General features: G+C 46.5%; 1 protein-coding gene across 2 annotated transcripts in view; it reads right to left on the reverse strand.

The window, feature by feature from the left end:
• The window catches only part of CHRNA4 (cholinergic receptor nicotinic alpha 4 subunit), a 75087-nt gene extending 55346 nt beyond the window's left edge, over nucleotides 1-19741 (reverse strand). Inside the window, exons 1-2 of one of the 2 annotated variants that reach the window (XM_053394492.1) lie at nucleotides 19025-19741; nucleotides 13014-13165 (exon numbers count right to left, since the gene is read on the reverse strand). In XM_053394492.1, the coding sequence (XP_053250467.1) occupies nucleotides 13014-13165; nucleotides 19025-19148 (276 nt within the window). In that variant the 5' untranslated portion in view covers nucleotides 19149-19741. The remainder of the gene's footprint in view (nucleotides 1-13013; nucleotides 13166-19024) is intronic. The other variant, XM_053394493.1, reaches the window with a different exon arrangement.
• Nucleotides 19742-26452: the final 6711 nt, after the last annotated feature.

Below are 26452 nucleotides of genomic sequence, written 5' to 3' on the forward strand. Positions count from 1 at the left end.
TTATATGCCTGCTGGACGCAAGTGTATTTCTGCAGCCAGACCAAAGCCAGGATCATAAACCAGCAGTCCACAGACAAAAATAATGTCTGCTGCTTATTTGTTTAGCCAGAATCACACTCCCCTCCCAGAGGAAACCTATGGTGTGAAATGGTTCTAAATAGTAATATTTTCACTTCCAGACTCTCAGACAAATCTTGGATAAAAGCATGTGCTGAACGCTTGGGGAAAAACCATTATCACCCCTACCTTCTTTTTTTAAAAAAAATGCTTGCTTCTCATCACAGACACTGAAGAGCATGGGGGTACACACACTGTCTCCATATTTTCCTCTCTCTCTCTCTCTCTCTCTCTCTCTCTCTCTCTCTCTGTTCTCCAGTCAGTTCAGAATGAGTCTGCTACGCTCATCCCATACCCTCCAACATTGCTCCAATGAAAATTGGGATGTCTTATTCAATAATAATAAATAATAATAATAATAATAATAATAATAATAATAATAATTTTTATTATTTATAAACTGTCCATCTGACTGGGTTGCCCCAGCAACTCTGGGTGGCTTCCAACATATATGAAAACATAATAAAACAATAAACATTTTAAAAAATAACTTCCCTATATTTGGCTGCCTTCAGACGGCTCAGAGGTCAGATAACTCCATACCCTCCAACAATTCTCCAATGAAAATAGGGACATTCTAAGGAAAACCACAAAGCCTTTGGCTTGCCAATCAGAAGGTCAGCGGTTCGAATCCCCGCGAGGGGGTGAGCTCCCGTTGCTCGGTCCCTGCTCCTGCCAACCTAGCAGTTCGAAAGCACATCAAGTGCAAGTAGATAAATAGGTGCCACTCCAGCGGGAAGGTAAACGGCGTTTCCGTGCGCTGCTCTGGTTCGCCAGAAGCGGCTTAGTCATGCTGGCCACATGACCTGGAAGCTGTACACTGGCTCCCTCGGCCAGTAAAGTGAGATGAGCGCCGCAACCCCAGAGTCGTCCGCAACTGGACCTAACGGTCAGGGGTCCCTTTACCTTTTAAGGAAAAGGAGAACATTTCTGGATCAAATCAGAAACAGGGGTGGCTTCTGTAAATCTGGGACTGTCCCTGAAAAATAAGGACACTTGGAGGGTCTGTCATCCGCCTCTTTCAATCTCTCTTCCTTCCCTTTGTTTCTGATTTCCACCACTTGCCAGACTGGTGCTTCCCCCACTGGGAAAGTGTAATTCAAAGGCGGGGGAAAGTCATTGCCCAGGAGAAACGGGCAAAGTTGGAAATGATTCTCTTTTTTTATGGCTCACATTTTGTCCAAGCTGGAGAAGCATATGGGGCCTGCAGTATTTGCCTTGTAGGGGGTGGGAAAACCTGTCAATTTCAGCTTCTTGTACTTTCTCATTCTCCCACTCTTCAATTCACTTCTCCATATTTCCACATCAGCTTCCAAGTTGTTCAAAACAAAACAAGCCCCCATGAGAATTTAGCAGCCTTTTTAGTGCAAATTTCTCCTAATAGACACATTCTTGTATGCAGTTTTGCTTATCGTAATGCATTTTTGTATATTATTTTCATTTGCATAAGCATTCTTACACACACAATTGCTTGTCTTGAGAATTCTGAGAAATGCGAATTTTGAAACTTCGCAATGTTTCAGTTTGAACACTGTTTCAGAAAGTGCAAATTATACAGATATGCCTTTAACTGAGAGTGGACTTAATTTATTCCCCTCTCCCAGTGTTGATGTGGGGAGTGTGAGCCCCCAGTGCCCTTCTGATCCCAGGAGAAAAAGCTGCACAGCAAATCTACCTTGGGGTAATTTCACTTTAAAGGCCTGCATGAGTAACGGATATTTTATATTTTCTCTCCTCTTTTTCCAGCCAACCTGCAAAGGAGGTCATGTACAAACAACTCGTTCAAAACTAGGCTGCTCCCCCATTAACTTGAGCACCGAATTAATTCAGACTGCTAAAGGCTGGCACTTTCTCAGCTAAGGGCACCCCTCTGTCCTTTGCTGGCTACCGCTGTGTCAAACAACCACTGCTGTGATCCCTAACATCCAAACACAGCCAGAGGTGTTCTAATATGCTTGGATCGAACAAGGATTTAGAATGAGGGCTAATCCCAGCACTATTTCAAACAGCCCAAAATGCCTCTAAGCCAGAGCCGAACGATGGGTTGCAAAAGATCTGTGAACAGAGCGATGAAGGTCTTTGACTAGTATGGCTCCAAGTTGTTGTTGTTCGACTCTTTGTGACCCCCTGGACCAGAGCACGCCAGGCACTCCTGTCTTCCACTGCCTCCTGCAGTTTGGTCAAACTCATGTTGGTAGCTTCGAGAACACTGTCCAACCATCTCGTCCTCTGTTGTCCCCTTCTCCTTGTGCCCCCAATCTTTCCCAACATCAGGGTCTTTTCCAGGGAGTCTTCTCTTCTCATGAGGTGGCCTAACTAATGCAGATAAGGCCTAACTTGCTTTCTAAGGGGTGTAGTCGCGCTGAACTTTAGCTGAATCAGGGCCATTATCTCTGATCACAGACATTGCCACTTCTGCAGTTTATTGATTCATTATTATTATTTTCAAGCCCAGCATTTGCTGTATGTCCAAGGCAATTTACTAAAACAATTAAATTAGTTCATCCAGAGTGATTTCTTATTGTGAGCCGGAGTGCTCTTTGGAATGTCAATGGCTCACAAATTACATTTCTACATGGTTAGCATGTGAAACACATAGCAAGACAGGGTGGGGATGGGGGGGAGATGAGAGAAAAGAACAACCTTTCTAGCTAGAACTTGGTGGTACTGGAGGACTGAAACATGATGCATTCAATTTCCTGTGAAATTCAGCACAGTGTTAAGAGCTGCTGTAGAACAGTGGCTTGCAATTTAATCCTCCATGCCTTCACCCACTCTGTTCAATGAGACCTACAGCCAAGTAGGTGTGTAGATGTATGTGGTGAATCATTGGCTCCCAGTACATTTCCGAGCACAATTCAAAGTATTGGTGCTGACCTTTAAAGCCCTAAACGGCCTCGGTCCTGTATACCTGAAAGAGCATCATCCAGCCCGGACACTGAGGTCCAGCACCGAGGGCCTTCTGGCAGTTCCCTCACTGCGAGAAGTGAGGTTACAGGGAACCAGGTAGAGGGCCTTCTTGGTAGTGGCACCTGCCCTGTGGAACGTCCTCCCACCATATGTCAAGGCAATAAACAATAAACAACTATTTTACTTTTCAAAGACAACTGAAGGCGGCCCTGTTTAGGGAAGTTTTTAATGTCTGACACTGTATTGTTTTTAATATTTGGTTGGAAGCCGCCCAGAGTGGCTGGGGAAACCCAGCCAGATGGGCGGGGTATAAATAATAAATTATTATTATTATTATATATAGAATCATAGAATTGTAGAGTTGAAAGGGACCACAAGTCTCATCTAGTCCAACCTTCTGCAAACCAGGAATCTTTCACCCGATGTGGGGCTCAAGCCCACAACCCTGAGATGAAGAGTCTCCTGCTCTACCAACTAATCTATCCCAGGAGAACAATAGGAGCCTTAGAGACTGCTGGAAGACCCTGGTTCAAATCCTGCCTCTGCCTTATGCAAGTTACCAGCCCTCTGCAGGCAGCTGATTTGAAATCTAGATCTTGCTGGTTTACCCCATTCCCCTCCTGCAGGCTCTGTCATGTAGGGGTCTTTGTGTAGGGGTCTGAACTTATGTAGGCTGAACCTTGTGAACGGGGCTTATAAGTGGGCTTAGCTTGGAGGATCCTGATCTGCCAAGCATTGAAATTTGATCGACCATCTGCACAGGATTCTTGTCTGTCAGCCTCAGTCCCCCAACCCAGCTGCAATGAGGATTATGCAAAAAAAACCCCAAAAATTAAGGCCACGTCCCACTATAATATTTAAGCAGTCATGGCTTCCTCCAATGAACTTTGACAAGTATAGTTTGTTAAGGGGGTTGAGAGTTGTTAGGAGACCCCTGTTCCACCCACAGAGCTACAATTTCCAGAGTGGTTTAACAGTTAAATCAGCTTCCCAGGAAACTCTGGGAATTAGCTCTGTGAGGCAAATAGAGGTCTCTTAACAACTTGCAGAATTGAACTGAATTTCTGCCCCATCCCCAGGGAGAGGAGAAGGAGGTGTGATCACTGCCTTCCACAATCTCCACCCAAGATCATTCTCTGGTTCAGCCAGTTTGCAGAACCCTCCCACGTATGCACTTTGCATGTCTAATATATATTTGCATTTCCCCCCCTTCTTGGGAGGTTAAGCTGGGACAGCACTTCAAAGCATATGTATCGATCGAGGCCCTTCTCCATAATTTAGGAAAGTCTATCTTGGTTAATGTACCACCACCATGCAAGCCGCTGAATTATTCAGCAGCAGCTTAAACTCTGGAAACCGCAGATGGGTCTGGACTTTCCACTGTGATTTCCCAGACATGAGGAAATGGGAGATGGGCATTTCCCTCAAAACTCAGACTCGGCTGTAAGATGATGACAGTTTATTAAATGTCTTTCCTGCCCTTTCTCACAAAGGAGCCCAGGGTGAAAAACAGCAAAGGGATGCAAATAAAAAAACAAAAGCACGTTTAAAAGAATATTTTGAAATGGTTGGTACAATTTGCATCAAAAGATGGCACATCTCACCATAGTAGGGAAGACTGTGAGCAGGTGACTAAGGTTCCTGCTCAGTCTAGTTTCCAGGTGATAAGTGTTGATGGGCGTCTTTAATGCCCCTCCTGCTCTCCCTTTTTATTTTTATGGACCAAGTTTCCCTTCAAATAGAGAGCTCCTGTGAATTGCACCATTTTCTGTGAAGCAAGACACATGGGTGACTCTAGGATGGCACACTATGCTTGTAGCAAGAAAGACATAGCTGACAACTTTTCCCTTTTCTTGCGAGGAATCCTATTCGGAATAAGGGTATTTCCCTTTAAAAAAGGGAATGTGATGGCCTGGGATTCAGACTCGGAGGCTGAACCTAAGGGATCCCAGCCTGCACAGGATTCCCCGCCTCCAGAACCAGCTGAGCCGGGGCTGGGGCATGAGCCTGAAGGGTCCTCACCTGTGCTGGATCCTCAGGTGCAGGCACCAGCTGAGTCTGCTCTGGCTCCTGAGGTGATGGAGGACCCATTGCCTGCAGGTGCTCCACTCTCAGCCCCGTCAGGGGAAGCTGTGGTTGCCTCTGGGTCCGGTAACCCTCCAGCCGCTCCTGAGCTGCAGAAGCTCAGGGCAGAGAGGCGGAGGGAACTAAGTTCCCGCAGGAGGAGTGCTCGCCTCCAGGCCAGGAGAGGCGAGTCACCAGAGGATCGGGGCCACCCTATGCCTCGGGGCAGATAAAGGCTGGCCAGCCCCAGTCCCAAGTTGCGGGAGCAACATTGTTGGTTGCTAGTTCTTGCCTGAACCCTGTCCTGCTTTTCTGCCTGAGCTCCTGACCCACCCTGGCTGCCTGCTTTCATGCCTGTTCCTGACTTCACCCAATTCCCTGCCCTGCACCCAGCTGCAGCTACTACAGACTGCCTCCACGTTGCATCTTTGGCCATGGACCAGACTTGGACCTCGCCTCTTGGGTAACCCACAGGACCAGCACAGGGAAAAGTTGACAGCTATGGAAAGAGCAGATCTCCAAGGCTGTATGATGAGTACCCAGAGGAGGTGCATCAATGAAATTCCTTGCCAGTGTCTTGTTTTAGCTCTAAAATCCATACCCCACTTTCCAGCCAAGGAACAGAGGTTCTGACAGAAATGTCTTGTAGAGGCTGGTCAGACCAGGGTGAAGGGTGGAAGGAGATCAAGGAGTTAGAGGTTGTTGACCCCAGGGAGGGACCCAGCAGGCTGGGATGGACCACATTGGGGCCCCATGGGGTACCAGACTTGTCTGGGAAGGACATGGCAGGCAGAGAGTCTGATCCTGGGAAGATTGACCCATGACAGCCCCATCCGAAGCCCCTGCTGTGCTCCCACTTGGTTGAGCCCTCCTTGTTCACCTGCTTCTACTGGCAAAACTCCACCTTCTGCTGGTGAGCCACCACATACAGAAAAGATGCTTGGTGACAAGACTAGAGCCAAGTTGGCACTGCCTCTGTAGAGACATCAGCGCTGGTGTGAGCAGAAGGAGTTCCCATCGCGTACCCAGTCCAAAGATACAACCCACTTGTCATACTACTTTATTTGTTTGTTAGCTTGCATCATTTATGTCCTACCTTTCGCCCCTCCAATGATCTCAAGGTGATTGACCCTTTCCTCAGTTGTGCCCTCCACAACAACCCTGTGAAGCTGAGAGTCCATGACTGGCCAAAGGTCACCCATTGACCCTCATGCCCGAGTATTCTTTCAAACCCTGGTCTCCCAAGTCCTATTCCAATACAGTGGTACCTTGGTTCTCAAACGCCTTGGTACTCAAACAACTTGGAACCCAAACACTGCAAACCCGGAAGTAAGTGCTCTGTTTTGCGAACATTTTTGGAAGCCGAATGTGCTCCATTTTGCGTGTTATGCTTCTGATCTGAGTGCCACACTTTGCTTTTGAGTGTTACACTGAGGTCTGTCTGTTTTTTGCTATTTATTTTACGTTTTTGTAGCTCTTTTTTGTTTTTGTGACTGTGTGGAACCCAGTTCAGCTACCAGTTGATTGATTGTGTGACCGCAGTACATTGTTTATTGCTTTCATTTTATGGATCAATGGTCTCATTGGATAGTAAAATTTATGTTAAATTGCTGTTTTAGGGGTTGTTTTTAAAAGTCTGGAACGGATTAATCCATTTTGCATAACTTTCTATGGGAACGCACGCCTTGGTTTTGGAACGGATTAAGTTTGAGAACCAAGATACCACTGTACTCTAACCACTAGAGAAAGGCACATTTGGCAAATTCTCACCATGATCAACTCCCACACAGAAATCTATGTTACCACTGTGGAAGGATGTGTGGATCCAGAATTGGCCTCCACAGTCATTTACAGACACACCGTCAAGACCATACACATGGAAAACAATCTTACTCGGCTACAAGTGATCACCAAAGAAGAAAGAAGAAGAAGAATTCCAATACCCTAACCATTATATCACACTGGCTCTCAATAAAACCAGTAAGCATGTCAACTGCTTATTTTGATTCAACTTCTTTGTTTGCTTAGCCATGTCTATTGCCTGGTGCACAGCACTGAGTTGAGCTTTTCACATAAAATATCTTCCAATTGGAGTTTTTCACCAGCAGGAACCAGGACATAAATCTAAACAGAAGATTTATATGAAATTTGTTTTCAGGTAGCCTGCAGTTACCTGCCGCTGTTAGTTTGCTTTGGAAGTGGTTCTTAGATTGGACAGCATTTCAGTACATGCAGGCTCACCATCAGCAGAAACAACTGCCAAGTATGTAAATCCCAACACTCTCACTAGTGACATCGCTGCATCAGGTATTTCCTTATCCCATTCTCAATCACTGCCACCGCTAGAGATCTAGGGAAAATATGCGACATGATAGCATTGCATGGCGAGTTCCCGCCTCCCCCCAGTAGAAATTGGCTAAAATTGGCCACAACATTATTGGTTACATGTAAGAGGCATTGGTCCTATCCGACTATCCGCCTTCAGCCTGTTTGCATGAAGACCGGGAAGGGTTAACACCAGCAGGGGAAGTCCTGCTGATGCACATCAAGTAGGGACTCCACCGGGGTCACCGCTCGGGGGCGCACTTTAGGCCCTGACCTCCATAGGCTTCAAACGAGGCCATGCCCCCCGAATCCTTTACCAGACTACCCTTCAATATTTGGGGGAGGTGATGGCGCTCCTCCCCCCCCAACACATCTACATAACAATACCCCTACCAATGCCTAACTGCCAAGACCAAATGAGTTGTGACGATTTGCTACGAGGTAGGCGAAACACCAAATGGCCGGTGCCAATTTGCCAAGTGAAATAAATTCCTACCAGGCCCCTTAACGGCTACCAACCGAGGTCCATAGCAAGGTCAGAAGGGGAACCTTAAAGGGCAGGCGGGTGGTGTTCATTCAACAAAGGTACAATTTGTATACATAAGTAGTTGAGCTGCACACTTGTAGCATGTGTGGCAGAGCTGTAAATGTGAAAATGGCCCGGTCACTGCATACACAAATGCTGGGCTGGTGTGTCTTATGTGTTGGATTGCTCTCCAAGTCTGATGAGGATATATTTAGGAGGACTATCTAATCCACTCTTCAGCACAGAGGTGAAACGCCCATCTCTCCTCCTTCCTGTATAGTTCCCAAGGAACGAGCTCATGTAAGAAGACACACCCTACAATTACGCAGCGTGGGGTTGAGCTACTACAGAGCAGCCGTGCTTCAGCTGGGGGAAGGAAAGCTTTTGCATGGCTGCAGTCGTGGCTGTTGGTACGGTGAGCTTCCTTTAAAAAGGTTGTTCTGAAGCTATTATCTAAAAAGTCTGCCCGTCGAGCGATGAATCATCCCTTGCACATATATAAAGGTCATTATAATCATAGGACAAATCGACGCGAAGGTACATAAATTTGCCTTTATCATTCCCGCCTTTGCCTGGGAATATCTGGGTGTAAGGCAACATAACCTAAAATGCCAGCCATCCTTCTGTAACCATCAGTCACTGAGGTTAAAGTGGGGGGGGGGTATTCCAGCTGTGTGGGCTACAGACAAGTCCTCCGATCTAAGCTAGACCACACATTGGAAGTAAAGGTTCTTGTGATGGAATACACCTATACAGTGGTACCTTGGCTCTCAAACTTAATCCGTTCCGGAAGTCCGTTCCAAAACCAAAGCATTCCAAAACCAAGATGCACTTTCCCATACAGAGTAATGCAAAACGGATTAATCTGGTCCAGACTTCTAAAACAACCCCTAAAACAGCAATTTAGCATGAATTTTACTATCTAACGAGGCCATTGATCCATAAAATGAAAGCAATAAACAATGTACCTCGGGTTACAGACGCTTCAGGTTACAGACTCTGCTAACCCAGAAATAGTACCTCAGGTTAAGAACTTTGCTTCAGGATGAGAACAAAAATTGTGCGGCAGCGGCGGGGCGGTAGTGGGAGGCCCCATCAGCTAAAGTGGTGTCTCAGGTTAAGAACAGTTTCGGGTTAAGAAGGGACCTCCGGAACGAATTAAGTTCTTAACCCGAGGTACCACTGTACTGCAGTCACACAATCAATCAATCAATCAATCAATCAGTAACTGAACTGGGTTCCACACAGTCACAAAAAAGATAGCCGCAACAACAACGCAAAATAAATAGCAAAAACAGACAGACCTCAGCGTAACACTCAAAATGGAAGTGTGTAACACTCAGATCGGAAGCATAACACTCAAAATGGAGCTTCTTAAAAAAGTTCGCAAACCGGAACACTTACTTCCGGGTTTGCAGTGTTTGGGTTCCAAGTTGTTTGAGTACCAAGGCGTTTGAGAACCAAGGTACCACTGTATATTAAAGGTCTTTCCATACAGTAGTATGGATTAAGCCAAACTCTCTCCCTAAGATAGCAAGTTTCTAGGTAGAGGGGTTTGGGGGTTTTTTGTATGGAAGAGCATTCAGCCACATCATGTTCTACCCCATCTCCAGCCCCAAGATATGCAGCTCAAATACAGTTCCCATACCAAACTACTAGAAGTGATATTTGCTGTGCAGCTCTAAAAAGCAGTGTGGGACGTCTCACATACAAGCCCATTTAAACCAGCTTCCTTGAGGGTGTTTAGCTGTGCATTTGCTAATGATCACAGTTTACGGACACTGGTTGCCTCTGGCTTTTAAGAGAACAGCAAGGTCACTCCCCCTCCACCACCCACCCCACCTTTGAGTCCATTTCCAATTAACTCCCAAGTTACTCAACATCCTATACATAATATATGACAGAGCAGTTTGGTGCAAAGAGCAAATGAACAATCCTCTCCGATGAGCTCATTAACTGTCTCAAGGCATCTCCCTTTGTGTGCCATCAGAAAGGCAATGTCAATAAAGCTCAGCTCCTGTGACATCAAATCATCTCTGCCATCGCCTTGGCCTGCTTCCCTATACTCAGCAACTCTCATGAGGAAGCCTGCTTTGGTCGGGGTCTATCAGTAAATAGCTCAAATCAAATCCATTATGCAAATCTTATGAAAGCTAAGTTTGCTCAAAGCAATGCATTGGATCATTCATAATTTCAACTGCACTCTTTTTGGGGGAGAGGAGGAATAGAGCCCGTTGTAGCCTTTGCAACCAGTTGACAGCAAGCCTATGATCGTTGTTCATAGGAAGCTACCTTATTGCGGGTCAAACTATTTGTCCTTCTAACCCAGGGGTCAGCAAACTTTTTCAGCAGGGGGGCCGGTCCACTGTCCCTCAGACCTTGTGGGGGGCCGGACTATATTTGGGAGGGGAAATGAACAAATTCCAAGGCCCCACAAATAACCCAGAGATGCATTTTAAATAAAAGCACACATTCTACTCATGTAAAAACACGCTGATTCCCAGACCATCCACGGGCTGGATTTAGAAGGTGATTGGGCTGGATCCGGCCCCCTGGGCCTTAGTTTGCCTACCCATGGTGGTGGTGCCTATTGAGACTGCTGGGGCAGAAAGCAGGGAGCCCAATGGTAGACAAAGCCAGAGCTGCCGCCACTGTTTCCATCCCATAATTTTTCTACTCTACCAACAGCTCTTTGGGATCGCAGGCAGGGAAAGGTCCTTCCCATCCCCTGTCTTGTCCCCTGTTGCCAGATGAAGAACTCGAGTTCGAGTTTCAGTTTTTGCCAGAGTCTTTGATGCATTCATCTGAGCAGCACCTGGACAAGGCAAGGGCTGAAGGCACTGCAGGTGAATTATGGGGCTGAGTCTGAGCTGAGATCTTGATCTGACAAGTGACACACACCCTATCGCTTCCTTCTGAAGAGCAGGGCGGGAACAAGACAACGCACAGCCAATGACAAGCAGCCAAGGACTGGGAAAGCAAGCTAGAATTCCTGCAAGTTTGTTGAGCCCTGTTCACATCCATGCTGCTGTCTCCATGTTTTTGGAGATGGAGATGATGGAGATGATGGAGATGGAGATGGAGATGATGGAGATGATGGAGATGATGGAGATGATGGAGATGATGGAGATGATGGAGATGATGGAGATGGAGATGGAGATGGAGTCAGCACTGGTTCAGAATCTGGCTTACTATCAGCACCTCCACAGAAGGAGGAGGCACCTTCCTGGCAGGAGGAAACATTGGTGGCTCCAATTTAGGAGATGTCCAATAACACAGAGGCAACCCCTGTTCTCTGTCAACCTACTTGGACCCCCCCTGGGACCCACCTCCTGACTCCCTGAAACACTGGCCCCCTCCTCCAGCTCACACATTTCCTGATTTCACCTCTATCATCCTGCTAGGACCTTCTCCCTGATCTCCTCCTAATGCTCCTCGGGATCTGACTGGGCGAAGTTAGAGGGGCAGGGGGCAACTGCTCTGCCTGAATCAAGTAAATAAACAAATTACTCAACTAAAAGTCGAAATAATCAGAATATTTGAAATCGAAATGCTCACTGAGGTCACTTGGATGATGTTGTGTCGCATTCTAGCAGCGCAACTGGCAATCCGGCTGAGCGATAGGCGTGGCTTCCACAAACCGACCAATCGCATTTTAGGTAGCTCAGTCCTGCCCCCCTCCAACATAAATCCCATACCCACCCATGACATCTCCATGGGGCTCACGAGATCACCTGCTAATCGGAGATGACACAGAAAGAACCCAGAATCTTCTGCGTGCAAAACAGATTGGTCGAATTCATGCTGTTCTGTTTTGGTTGCAATGGTTTTACTAGGCTTCCCCCTGCCCCCATAATCACAACTTTCAAACTTGCTTTTAGAACTATTTGATTATAATGTTGTAACCCCAACCCCCAGAACCTTGTGGTGAAAAGTGGGTAAGAAATATTACGGATAAATAGATGTTCTGCTACTGAGCTACTGTCCCAGTTGCATAGTGAGATTGGTTGATTGGCACCCAATAAGGTCACGACTGGGGGCGGGATTCAGACTCCGACATCTGTCGTCCACATTGGATTCAGACACAGACTCTGTCATTTTAGGTCTCAATAATAAATCAAAACTAATTCCTTACATAGAAAACGTGTTAAGGACTAGCAGAGGAGATAATAGCCTGTGTTAAAAGAAGACCAGCTGTGCCTAGTTACATATTCTCCAGGCTACTACAATAGGAAGGGAATTTGTGGGAAACTGCTGCGTTGCAGCTGTTAGGGCTGGAGGTTTTCTCAGTACTTTAAAAAGGACAAAGTATGTCCTGTCTATTTGTTACGGATAACAAGGTCCTCAACATGTCCCCGCACCTACTCAATTTTCTCCTCGCATCAATCATCAGCCACTTACTCAGAGAGTTTCATGGATGAGGGAGGATTTGCATCTGAGTCTCCCAAATCAAACCACTGTACCACACTGATTCACTTTTTAACATTCTGCGTTTGAATGCTCTGGATTTGCAGGGAGCCGATAGCAGTGGCATAGCAAGGGTTGCTGATGCCCGGGGCTAGCAAGTTACCACAGGAGCACTCTCCCACCTGAACCAAGCAGGGCCTGCTGCACCACCTGCCTGCCCATGCAGGGGGGAACCCAGCCGGCCAATGTGGCCCTTGGTGGACGAATCCCTCCAGCACCCAGGTAGAGGAGTGCCAGGCCTTGCCCACCTCCCTCCATGCACGCCCAGGCTCCTCTGCCACCTTTGCCGGGGTGGGACAGGGATCCCTGTGAAAGCTGGTGCCGGGGAGGGGGCACCTGATTGCACCCCCGTCAGAATTTTGCACCCAGGGCCATGACCCGCCAGTCGCCCCAAGCTACACCACTGGCCACATGGAAATTTGGAAGGGCAGAGCATAAATGTCCAAATGCAAATTCACATCGGGGAGACCCCAAGCGATCGTTTCTTCCACATCCCCCTCCACCCACACATTATTAATCCATTAGTTAATTAATACCTCACTTAACTGCCAAACCGGCTTCCAGATTGTGCATGCACACACAGCCACTTCCCGGTTGTACTTACGACATCTATAAGCTGTGCAATGGACAGTCCAAAGCGCACAATGACCACGTCCGAAATATTGGCCACTGGCCGGGACCACTTGTTGTACCCAGAGAAGAGTTTCTTCAGGAGGCGCTCCTCTGCGTGGGCTCGAGTTTCGACGTGGCTGAATGCTGCGGAGAGAGCAAAAGATGTGTGTGCACGTGTAACTAAATCATTTATTCAAAAACGGGATAAGTATAAGAGATATTTACAGAATAATAACAGCGGTACAATATCTACGGCAGTGTTTGAATGACCCATGTCTAAACGAACTGTTAAGAAACAAGCAAAAAGGTACGAATTGTTGTAAGAAAGTATTAGAAAATACAGAAAGGTAATAATGATAAGTACATTCATCACCAGAAAAGTTCTATGCATCGGGAAAGGATAGGAAGTCTATTCTATGTTAGGAAAAAGATAGGAAAAAAGAGATTGCACAAACTTAATTTAAATTTAATTTATGTAAACATATGTAAGATTATAGGGACACGGGTGGTGCTGTGGTTGGCGGTTTGAATCCCCGCAACGGGGTGAGCTCCCGTTGCTCGGTCCCTGCTCCTGCCAACCTAGCAGTTTGAAAGCATGGCAAAGTGCAAGTAGATAAATAGGTACCGCTCTGGCGGGAAGGTAAACAGCGTTTCCATGAACTGCTCTGGTTCGCCAGAAGCGGCTTGGTCATGCTGGCCACATGACCTGGAAGCTGTACGCCGGCTCCCTCGGCCAATAAAGCGAGATGAGCACTGCAACCCCAGAGTTGTCCGCGACTGAACCTCACGGTCAGGGGTCACTTTACCTTTACCTTTATTTAAGATTATTAGTACAGTGGTACCTCAGGTTACATACGCTTCAGGTTACAGACGCTTCAGGTTACAGACTCCGCTAACCCAGAAATAGTACCTTGGGTGAAGAACTTTGCTTCAGGATGAGAACAAAAATCGTGCTCTGGTGGCGCGGCAGCAGCAGGAGGTCCCATTAGCTAAAGTGGTGCTTCAGGTTAAGAACAGTTTCAGGTTAAGAACGGACCTCCAGAACAAATTAAATACTTAACCTGAGGTACCACTGTACACAATTGTTTTCATATTGGTATATTGTGTATGTTACCCATGAATTTCAACAAAGTATTTAAAATGGGGGGAGGGGCAAAACAAAACAAACATACATGTGTACCTAAAGTTATAAAATGAATAAGGGAAAGCATAGGTTTCTCTAAACTACTTTGTGCATGCTCTTCTGCCCTGGAGCTCAGTGCGATATGCAGACCTTATTAGGCTGACAATAACCCTGGGAGGGGCAAAGTGAGAATGGCAGCTGCCCCACCCTCTTGCTACTGCCTGCTGGTCTTGTATGCAGGGCAGAGAAACTCAATTCGGCCATAATAATAATAATAATAATAATAAATTATTATTTGTACCCCGCCCATCTGGCTGGGTTTCCCCAGCCACTCTGGGCGGCTTCCAACAAAGATGAAAAATACACTAAAATGTCACATATTAAAAACTTCCCTGAACAGGGCTGCCTTCAGATGTCTTCTGAATGTCAGGTAGATGTTTATCGCTTTGACATCTGATGGGAGGGCGTTCCACAGGGCGCAGGGTTATAACTATTTTTTAACAAATGGGATAAATTTTAGCTGAAAGCCAGTTGTGAATCATAACATCCTTGACTACTAAAGTCTTTCAAGGAAGTGGTAAGTTGCGATCCAGGTATGTGCCGGATTTCCTGATCTTGAAAAGAATTATTAGGAAGCAATCCCCATTGAACTCTCTGGAACATTTGCTATTTTTATTGTTCTGGCTGTTACAAACAGCTAAGAAATAGTGGGAAGAGAAGCGGAGGAAAGGCAGGGACAGAGACCAGCAGGCTGTGTGGGTTGCCTTTTGTTCCAGTGTGTCCATTTTGCTACGTATCCAGAAAAGCTTCCCTTAGCCTATCAGGTGGAAAAGTAGATGTTGTGCAAGAAGATCAAACCTATCCATTCTGAAGGAAATCAGCCCTGAGTGCTCACTGGAAGGACAGATTATGAAGCTGAGGCTCCAAGACTTTGGCCACCTCATGAGAAGAGAAGACTCCCTGGAAAAGACCCTGATGTTGGGAAAGATGGAGGGCACAAGGAGAAGGGGACGACGGAGGACAAGATGGTTGGACAGTGTTCTTGAAGCTACCAGCATGAGTTTGACCAAACTGCGGGAGGCAGTGGAAGACAGGAGTGCCTGGCGTGCTCTGGTCCATGGGGTCACGAAGAGTCGGACACGACTAAACGACTAAACAACAACAACAAAGATGTTTAAGAGTGGGCTGTAAAAAAGCTCCAGGTTTGACACGGATTTTCTTCATGACCATAGGAAATCCCTTTTCTCCTATTTTCAGTTCCCCATTCATAAAATAGTCTAGCTAGCCTACCTCGCAAGGTTGTTTTTCTTCGTTTGCTTTGGTGGGGACAAATACACACAAGCGAGCATTTTGCAAATGTAAACATGCCTCATAAATGATAAATATTCATAGGAAAATTAACCAAATTAGAATAGGGGGCAGGAACAAGGTTTCCAATAATTCATTTGATTTGGCCACCCTCCCCCAGTTCTTCTCCCCAAGCATTTATATCTGAATCAGATAATCATCTCTCTAGGGTGAGATTTAAGTTAAGGCCGGGGCCCTCACTGGCTTGAAAAGTTTAAGGCTGCTGCAGAACCATTAAGGGAACTCTCTGAAGTGCATCTTGATTTGCTTTGGGAAGCAAGCAAACAAATGAATAGAGTCCAGCTTGGCTCAGAAACTGCCGAGAAAAAAGGCTTTTGCAATCTTTACAGCCACCTTCCCAAAGCAAGGATGCAGTGGAGGGGGAAAGCCAAGATGTTTGGCACAGAGAGCCACTAAACCACTTCCATTTACATGGGGAAAGTGAACTCCTTAATGCCAATAAAACTGCTCCAGAGTAAGCAGGCAGCGGATTGCACAGCCACCGTTTCCACTAGTGCTCAGCAAAGCTTTTCATGCTTTAGCCTGTCCTGGATTATATTATATTTTCTTTCTTTCTTTCTTTTTGAAGTGGAATGGGAAGGCTATATCTGGGGGATAATAAGACACCCTAGAAGGAGAGAGGGAGAGAAAACAGGTGCTGAGAGCAGGGAGGGAAAGGAGGAAAACAGAAACCAGACAATTAAAAAAGGCAATGACTTTTCACAAAAACCAGACTTTGCAACTAGGAGTGTAAATCAAATGATGCATTTAGCAAGCAATGTGTTTACTATTTAGATGCTAGGTGGTATGTTTCTCCTTTTATTTTGTTTATTTAATGTATTGCAACTTGCCTTTTGGGGATACCTCCCCAAAAGTGGCTAACGAACTTGCCACTCCTTCTAGCGCTTTTCTGAATGTATTGAGATTGTTATTACGGTGCAAACAATAATTTCAACAGTCGTGCAGAAGTAGAACTGGATCCCCACCACAAACATATTGCAGACTGGAGAGAAAGTTGAGGCTGGTAGAGGCATTTGTTGTTGTTTATTGTTCCTAGTAAGTTCCTTGCTGAGGTAAGACTTCTCAGTTTGTACTCTAAGGCAAGGGTTCTATCCTGCCTTCATTACATCCTATCCGACATCTAAACCCCAATAAAGGTAAAGGGACCCCTGACCATTAGGTCCAGTCGTGGCTGACTCTGGGGTTGCGGCGCTCATCTCGCTTTATTGGCCGAGGGAGCCGGCATACAGCTTCCGGGTCATGTGGCCAGCATGACTAAGCCGCTTCTGGCGAACCAGAGCAGTGCACGGAAATGCCGTTTACCTTCCCACCAGAGTGGTACCTATTTATCTACTTGCACTGGCATGCTTTCGAACTGCTAGGTTGGCAGGAGCAGGGACCGAGCAACGGGAGCTCACCCCGTCGCGGGGATTCGAACCACCGACCTTCTGATCAGCAAGTCCTAGGCTCTGTGGTTTAACCCACAGCGCCACCCGCGTCCCTCTATACCTACTAAACCCCAATACCTACTCCCAAAGTCACAGCGGCTAGCTGTGGTTGTTTAGCAGCAAGCCAATGCACTCTGCACATGCTCCAGGGAGCCCATTCTCCAGCCATTCATCAGGTACCAAGCAAATAAATAAACACATTCCAAAGCAGCAGCGGTTAAAAAGGCTGAACAATCTGTAACGCTCCCCAGACAGAGGGGCAAGTTAGCTCTCATCTACCCCCCCCCGCAAATTCAGAGGGACCTGAAAAAGGACAATATCAGCTGCTTCCAAATGTTGCTTTTCATGTGTCTCTCTTCACCTAGAGCTTGACTGAAGCCCAGGCATCCTAGATCTCTGTTTCAACATGTGGTGTAAACCTCAAGAGACTGCTGGTGTGGTGTGGCAAAGGACTCGTCTACGCCAGCCTTGCCTAGCCTGATGCTCCCCAGTTGTTTTTTGGACTACAAATCCACCATTGCTGACCATTGGGGCTGGTGGGAGTTAAGTCCAGGGAAAGGAGCAGACATCCTCTGTACACTGAAGGTCCTATGTTCAGTCTCTGACACCTGCAGTTGAAGGGAGGAGGTAGGAAGTGATGGAGAGGCTCCTCTCTGCCTCCATCCTGTAGAGATGGTGCTGTTCAGCCCTATATTGGGTTGATGGGCAAACCACTTGAGCTGAGATCAGGCAGTAGAGGCTTATCCATAAGGGAGAATGAATCTCTCCATCCCACAACTTCAGCCTAGCTGCTTTCTTCCTTACAACCAGTCGAGAGGGTGACACTAGCTATCAGGGTCCTCCTCAGTCTCAGTGTTAGAATCATGGGGTTTTAGAGTTGGAAAGGGACCACAGCAGTCATCTAGTCTGATCTCCTGCAATGCAGGAATCTTTTTGCCCAATGTGGGACTCAAACCCACAACCCTGCCATTAAGAGTCTCATGCTTCTGCCGACTGAGTTGTCCTGCCTTCTATATGCAGAAGCTCCCAGATTCAATCCCCAATATCTCCTGGTAGGGCAAGGCACTATTCCTTGCCTGAAACCTTGGAGAGCCACAGAACAGGCATCAAAGTCTGGACTGGGCTGGATGGACTAATGGTCTCACACAGTAGAAGGCAACTTCCTGCGTTCCTGACCTTGTACAACTCTGCAGGGAGGCCAAACTAACATTAATTGGCTTTATCTGTGGGTGGTCCTGGATTGTTCCCTTCCCCTGTTGGTCTCCCTGCCTTCTGCCCAACAGTCACAAAGGACTCCTGCTACCCCACCTTACCTGGTTCTTATGGAGCTTTCTTTCTGGCTGAAACTCACAGGATGACCTTGACCCCTGTTGCTGCGTCCCAGCCTAATCTACCTCACAGGGTTGTTGTACGGATACAATGGGAAAAGGTTTGTGCGTTTGCTTGTGGGCTTCCCCATGCGAAGGAAGACATCCAGATGAGGCAAGCTACATTCCGAGAGTCACTGTGTTTTAAGGGGGCTGGGTTCTAATCTCTGCTCTGCCACAAGGCTGATGTGCAGACTTTGGACCAGTTTCGCCACATAGCCTACCTCAGAGGGCTGGTGCTGCTGCTGCTGCTGTTGGGAGAAACTATCCTGAGTTTTGTTTTTAAAACGAACAGGGAAGGATTTATTGCAACATGAGAGCCACCGAGCATGTGCAAAGTGCAATCTTTCCATACTGCTGACTAGCCCTGATCAACCCTTGCAAATAATAATAATAATAATAATAATAATAAAGGGTTGTATGTATTCAGACTAGACGCATGAGAATTAACCAACCGAAGCCCATTAATTTCAATGGGTCTACTCTGAGTAGGAGTAGCACCGAATACACCCCCCTAGAGCACATTTATATGCCTCTAGCAAGAGGCAAACAATACTTCAAGCAGTTATCCCAAGGCGTTTAAAATAAAGCAGGGAGGAGGAGACGGAGGGGAGAATTTTAGGAGAATTTCTCTTGCTGCAGAGCGACAGGCGCACGGGGCTTCTGGCCGGGGTGTGGGAGAGAGAAACCGGCACACACAAAAAAGCGTGAAACTTACCAGGGAAGAAGTTTGCGCAGAGCAGTAAGAGGAGATGCTCTTGAAACGCGAGAAATCCCATTCTGGAGAGCCCTCGCCGACGCAAAGCCATCCCCCTCGCTCCGCTTTTGGTCAACGCACCCATTCCTTTCGCGTCAACTTCGGCCCCCTCGCCATCCTCGCCTGGTCCTGATCCATGGCTCCCCCGCTCGCCCGACCGCTCTGCCTTGAGCAAGAAAGAACCGGTGTCTGGGTCCGGGTCCCCCGCCTGCTTCACAGTACGCCCACTCCCAACATAAACAGAACCCCTCCCGGCAAACAAAAAAACAGTGTGCGCCGCTAGCCCTCTTGATCCTCCGGGTAGCACCTCTCCGCCCGGATTCTCGGCTCTGCGCTGCGCAGCAGCAGCCCCCGAGCTCGGCGAGGTCAGTCTGCAACTGTTGGTCCCTTCCGCGGGATCCTCGATCTACTCAAGGCTGCTTCGCTGCCTTCGCCTCTTGCCTTCGCTGTCCTGCCTCTGCTGGGCTGGGCTGAGTTCTAGGGATGCGCTTCTCTCTCTCGCCACACCGAGATTGCCTCTCCCTTTTGACTTCTCTGCGCTCAGATTGGGCGGCGAAGGCGGAGGGAAGCCAGTGGCATCTCTCCCCTCCCCGGGCCGCTGTGGGCTTCACCAGGCGGGACCGACCCCCCATCCTCTTCTGAAGAGGCTGGGGAGGGGAGGGAGGGGAGGGAAGGAGGGAGGAGATCCCACGATTCCCACCACTAGCCACGCGCAATAACCCAGGAGAGAAGACCAGGGATTGTGTTGTTAAAGAACTGGGCGGGGAGCGCGGCGCTCCCAGAACTGGGGATAGAAAGATATATATTATTCCTGTCCAGATTTACACCTCACATACATAATTTCACGCTCCCCGCATCTTCTTTAAAGCTACAGTGGTACCTCGGGTTACATACGCTTCAGGTTACGGACTCCACTAACCCAGAAATAGTACTTCGGGTAAAGAACTTTGCTTCAGGATGGGAACAGATATCACACGGCGGCGGTGGTGGCAGGAGGCCCCCATTAGCTAAAGTGGCGCCTCAGGTTAAGAACAGTTTCAGGTTAAGAACGGACCTCCGGAACGAATTAAGTTCTTAGCCCGAGGTACCACTGTACTTCCTGCGCCGTTCCACCGATTAAAAAAAAGAGAGAGAAATCTTGCAGTCTCGGGTTTTGATTGTTTTGCACTGGATGAGATGCGATCCTATGCACGTTTACTCAGAAGCAAATCCCGTCTGTTGACTCCGATAGGTCTTACTCCCCGGTAAGCGTGTACAGGATTGCAGCCTTCCCGGACTCATCTTTTAACTCTGAATATTTGTTTTTAGCAATCCCACTGGGCGGGGGGGGGGGGGGAGCATATGATTTGAGTTCCTGGTCGAAAAAGACACAGTTTTAAGGCAACTTTTGTGGGTGATCCGCTTGTCGCTGGCTGTTTGCGTGCACACACGCCCGTTTACTCCGCATCCAGTGCGCTCCTGCTGCCGGTTTGGGGAGCAGTGTGTCCACACGACGTTAGCCACATTTCCATTCTAACCTGCCGTTCCGGATGAAACAGTCCGCTTTGATGCGTTTATGAATCGAGGCGGTGCACTCGTTATCAGCTTTTAAAGCGCAGCCGGATCGTTCTGTTTCTCAATTCGGATCGCACCTGGCTTGGCGGGGTCGGCTCATCAAAACGCTCTATATAACAAACAAACAAAAAACAGGCTAGATGAAAGATAGATTGTGGCTCACACCGTGTGTACACTGCTTTCCAAACCAATGGTGGGAGCAGGCTAGATGCAGAGTAAACAGGAGTGTGTACACAGCTGGATAAATGGCCTAGCTGCCTTTTAAGCTGGCATTGTGTACACACCCTTAGTCATTGGCGGCTGCATGGAACCTGTATGGATCCCAATTGCTGGGTTGGAACCATAGTGAATGAGGGCAGCTGGTAGGTTTCCTGCAAGCGCCTGATTGGCTGCTGTGGCTGCTACTCTTGCAGGATGCAATATACCTCTTTGATGATGGCTGCATACTATCTCCAATACTGAAGGTGGTGTGCACCTGAATTCCAAGTGCTGGGAGTCACAGGTGTGGAGAGTTGCTGTCGTACTCTGGTCCTGCATGAGGATTTCGCACAGACACCTCATTGGCTGCTGTGAGAATGGGATGCTGGACTAGATGAGCCTTGGGTCTGATCCTGCAAAGCTCTTCTTAGGTCTTTAAGATGCATTCCTTCCTATAAGATAAGGAGGGATTACTGATGCCTCTTCTAAGGCTGTGTGCAGACATAGACTTTGGAAACATACCCCCACTGTGTGCTTTTGTACACAGTGGTTTACAGCTGTGTCCACCTTTGTGCGATAACTTCATCTAAAGTGGCAGCTACTGACCATGTCATCTGCACACACATTTCAAACAAGTGTCCAACAGTGCTATTCTGGGCTGCATCAACAGAAGTCTAGTGTCCAGGTCAAGAGAAATAATAGTCCCACTCAGTTCTGCCTTGGTCAGACCCCACCTGGAATTCTGTGTCCAATTCTGGGCTCCACAATATAAGAAGGATGTTGGCAAGCTGGAACATGTGCAGAGGAGGGCATCTAAGATGATCAAGGGCATGGGTAGGCAAACTAAGGCTCAGGGGCCGGATCTGGTCCAATTGCTTTCTAAATCCGGCCCAAGGACAGTCCGGGATCAGCGTGTTTTTACATGAGTAGAATGTGTCCTTTTATTTAAAATGCACCTCTGGGTTATTTGTGGGGCATAGGAATTTGTTCATTTTCCCCAAAATATATAGTCCAGCCCCCCACAAGGGACAGTGGACTGGCCCCCTGCTGAAAAAGTTTGCTGTTCCCTGATCAAGGGTCTGGAAACCAAGCCATATTAGGAAAAGTTGAGGGAGCTGGGTATGTTTAGCCTGGAAAAGAAGAGACTGAGAGGAGATAAGATGGCCATCTTAAAATATCTGAAGGGCTGTCACATGGAACAGGGAACAAGCTTGTTTTCTCCTGCTTGGGGTATGGGGGGGAGCAGGACTCGAACCCATGGCTTCAAGTTACAAGAAAGGAGATTCCAACTAAACATCAGGAAGAACTTTCTGACAGTAAGAGCTGTTAGACAGTGGAACTCTCAACTATTGGAGGTTTTTAAGCAGAGTTTGGATCATGGATGCTTTAGCTGAGAGTCCTGCATTGCTGCGGGGTGGGACTAGATGACCCTCAGGGACCCTTTGAACTCTACAATTCTATTGATGTTCCCTATTTCCCCCCTCCCCCTTGTTCAATTAGCATTTCCGCAGACTTTTTAAAAAATCCTCTCTTTCTCTCTCCGTCTCTCTCTCTTGCAGTCTTCAGCTGGAAATGAGAGTGCTGGTCTACTGATATACAGAGGACATGTACTGGTGTTAAGAGTTACAGTACTGCTTCATGTTTTGCCTGTTTCATCCATAGGCAAGTTAAATATGATGCAGAGGAGTGGAACCGCGCTGTAATGTCAGTAGCTCTGCCCCAATAGGAGGTGAGCTGAGATAGCTCTCTGTGTGAGCACATGGAGGTAACAAGCGTTTGAGAAGCAGCTGCTCAGCACAAAGCAGATTGTAACAGTTCCAGCAGAATGTGCTCTAGACTGACAAATAAGTGTATGACGCAGGAATGATGTCATGTTTACAGCATCCCCCAAAAGATGCCTGCATCCAGGACTGGAATGTACATTATCATCCAGTGTGCAAACACAAACTTGCCGAATTTACCCTTTCCAGAACATTACGTGACGAACCAAAACAACAACAGACCACCAAAATTTGCAATTTTGCCATGAATTTTGCCATGAAGTTCTCCAGCCAAGTAATCTGTATGAACATATGCCTATAAATGCATACATTGGTGGAAATAATTTACAAAAAAATGCATTCTGTTAGGGGAAAGTGCTTTGTGTATACTAAGATAAACTGACAGTAAAATGCTGATGAATTGTCGAGTGATGTATTTCCCTATGCAGATTGAACTCTCGAGATTTCAAGCCACTTCAAGATTCTAGTTCTCCACAAACAGAGATGCGAAATTTATTTTAAAAAACAACAACAAAACAGACAGGTGAAAACAGCTGCATAGGTTTGGTTTCAAAGAACTATGCCTACACCATTTTAATAAGTAAATGAATTGGAAATAGCTTGCAGATATTTAATTGGCTTAGGATTTCATATAAGTTAAGTGATGAATCAATATGTTTAATTTTAAAATTAAAAGATACAAGGATGTTAATGTTTTGGTTAAATTTCATAAGAACTTTGATTTGGAAAACCGTTAAAAGTGCACGGAAATTCAACCAAGGGGAAGCGAGGAAGTCACTTAACAATGTTAATAAGTGTAATTTGAATAAGGTTATGATCCATGTTTGTTTGTTTGTTTATAATTTTGTGAAAATCAATTAAAAAATTATAAAATAAATAAATAAAAATCAGACAGCTGGAAACAGCTGCATAGGTTTGGTTTCAAAGAACTAGGCCTACCCCAGAGCTCCCCTCCCCCTTTCCTGCTGCAAACTCCCATCCTCTTGTGCTCTTAAGTTAAATGTGTTAGAGTATTCCCCATGGACCTCTGCTATATTATCTCCAGATTCCTCTAAAACAATTGCCTGAAATCCAGGCTAAGTGATTGCCAACAATGAAATGGGGTTGGGTACTAAGCATGCACGACAAAGGGACGCATCTATTTACTTAACAAAGTGGTAGAGGCGGCTCTTTGTCATGTCTTGGTCACAGCACCGTGCAAGATATAAAAGTAAACACAGCGGAGTGGTCTTTTATATACACGACCCTTTTCCTTTCTTTTCCGTTCCTCCCCACACCCTGCAATTTAATCTTGGACCTATCATTATTTTTTAAAAAATGCATTAGTAAAAATACAACATTATAAATGTGTTATAACACCATGACACTCAATGGTGTTGTAGAGCTGAAATCGGAACTCTATTACATTTTCCATTGTGAGCTTTAAAACGGTTTCCCCTCGCAGCATTTTCAGAGCGTTTTTTAATAGCTGTGTAGATGCAGACCAAGAGCAGCCCTTGGGATAGCTTAAGAATCCCTTACACCTTGAGAGAAAACAGAGCAGGGAGACAGAGATTTGACATGTATGGAAGTGAGAGCTGGACCATAAAGAAGGCTGATCGACGAAGAATTGATGCTTTTGAATTATGGTGCTGGAGGAGACTCTTGAGAGTCCCATGGACTGCAAGAAGATCAAACCAATCCATTCTTAAGGAAATCAGCCCTGAGTGCTCACTGGAAGGACAGATCCTGAAGCTGAGGCTCCAATACTTTGGCCACCTCATGGAAAAGAGCCTGATGTTGGGAAAGATGGAGGGCACAAGGAGAAGGGGATGACAGAGGACGAGATGGTTAGACAGTGTTGTCGAAGCTACCAGCATGAGTTTGACCAAACTGCGGGAGGCAGTGGAAGACAGGAGTGCCTGGCGTGCTCTGGTCCATGGGGTCACGAAGAGTTGGACACGACTAAACAACTAAACAACATCAACAACAACAATTGTGTACGGTTTTGCATGCTACAAAGTCTCATTGGAATAGCTCAGCATCTTCATTAGCAACTAGTGCTGAGCCAAACATGACTTCCACTTTTATTTTTGGCACCATTCCCCATAAATTATTAAGGGGGAAAATGCCTTCAAAAATTATCAAAGGGGGCAGAAAATGTAGGTGAAATTCTCATGGTCGGGGTACAGGGCCTTTTGACGCACTTGCCTTTGAGGTGGCAGAGTTGTGTTTCTCAACATCCTTTCCTTTGTTCTGCAAAGTGCCCTGTGCTTTGCAGCCTTCCTGGGTGCTTGCTTTTCAGCTAAAGCCCAGGGGAAGACATGAATGAAACCAGGAAGCACAGGCAGCCAGGAAGGCTGCAGGACACTGGAGGATTAATGTATGAAAAGAAAGACAATACACACCACCGACAACCACATTGCAAGGATAAAATGAGTTCAAAACCCTGCACACACTAGAATTCTCAAGAAATCCTAAAGCACCCTGATAATTGGGCAGTCAAATGGGAGCCTATTGCACAGAGAAGGAAAATACTTGATTTTGGCACAACTCTGTGAACAGCTTCCTGATCCTGCCTTATAACAGACCAAGGCCTCCTCAACAGTGGCTGCCAGAACTCACTCGTTGCCCAACGCAGAGCCGTAACCAGCAAATATTCTCAACTTATCCAAAATAAGCTGCTCGACAAACATCCCTCAAAGCTGAAATGCCAATATTCCTTTAATAAATAACAGAGCAGGCTTGATTAAATACTGAAAATTCCAATATTTATGTATGCAGCTATGGCGACAAGCTTACTGATTGCCCAAAATTGGAAAAGCAGCAGCGTCCCAACTAAAACTGACTGGTTATCTGAAATGAGGGAATACTTCCATATTGTCGAACTAACAGGGAGGGTAAGAGGAGATATGGTACAAAAAGTGAATAAGGAGTGGGCTATTTTTAAAGAATACATCAAAATTTATGTGGAAAAAGTAGAATTTCTGACAGATATTGCGTGAATCCAGAAAATGATTAGAGAGAAAGGAGAGTAAAGTCAAGGCAGAAGAAGAGATTAAATAAACAGTGAAATGTGTTTAAGCTAGTTGGAAAAATAAAGTAGCGTAAGAAGAATGGCTGGAAGTCAAGTCACTTGGTGGGTGTCCGTGTGGAGTAGGTGTGTAGGTATGTTGATATGTACAGTATAGGTAGGTATTATATAGAGTAATGTAGGCATGTTTTATGTTATGAAAATAAGGTAGTGTGTTGTGTTGTGTATGTGTATTGTGTAAATGTATATGTATGTGTTTTATATGTTAATAAAATTTAAATTAAATAAATAAATACTGAAAATTCCAAATCGTTGTTATCCAAAGTAGACTCAATTCATGAAGGAGAAAGGATCTTCTTCCTTACCCACCTGGCCAAACTGGTGATGAATGCCCCTGTCCTAAATTCATTATTTCAAAGCAAATCCTAGTGAAATCAGTGGTACCCATAGCAATGTCATAAGCCACATGTGGGGAACCTTTTGCTCTTCAGAGACTGCTGAACTACGTCTCCCATCAGCCCCAGGAAGCATGGCCAGTGGCCCTGCATATGGGGAGTTGTAGTTCACCTGGTCCCAGGGAACACCTGGTCCCAGGGCGGGTTGCAACAATTAAAACACAACGTTAAAAGCTCTTCTTGTTTGCATCCATCTGTCTTGAGAGACAATGGAGTGCGCCTCCAGGGGTGAAGTCAAACCGCTGGTGACCTCCCCAGGGTGCAAGCCTGGGCAGTGTGTGTGCAACCTACAATTTAGGTGGTCCCTAAAAATATATATACAGTGGTACCTTGGTTTGGGGGACACTTGTGAAGAACGGACTTCCGGAATGGATTAAGTGCGTAAACC

This window comes from Podarcis raffonei, chromosome 6 (genome assembly GCF_027172205.1).
Source record: "Podarcis raffonei isolate rPodRaf1 chromosome 6, rPodRaf1.pri, whole genome shotgun sequence".
NCBI classification, from domain to species: Eukaryota; Metazoa; Chordata; class Lepidosauria; order Squamata; family Lacertidae; genus Podarcis; species Podarcis raffonei.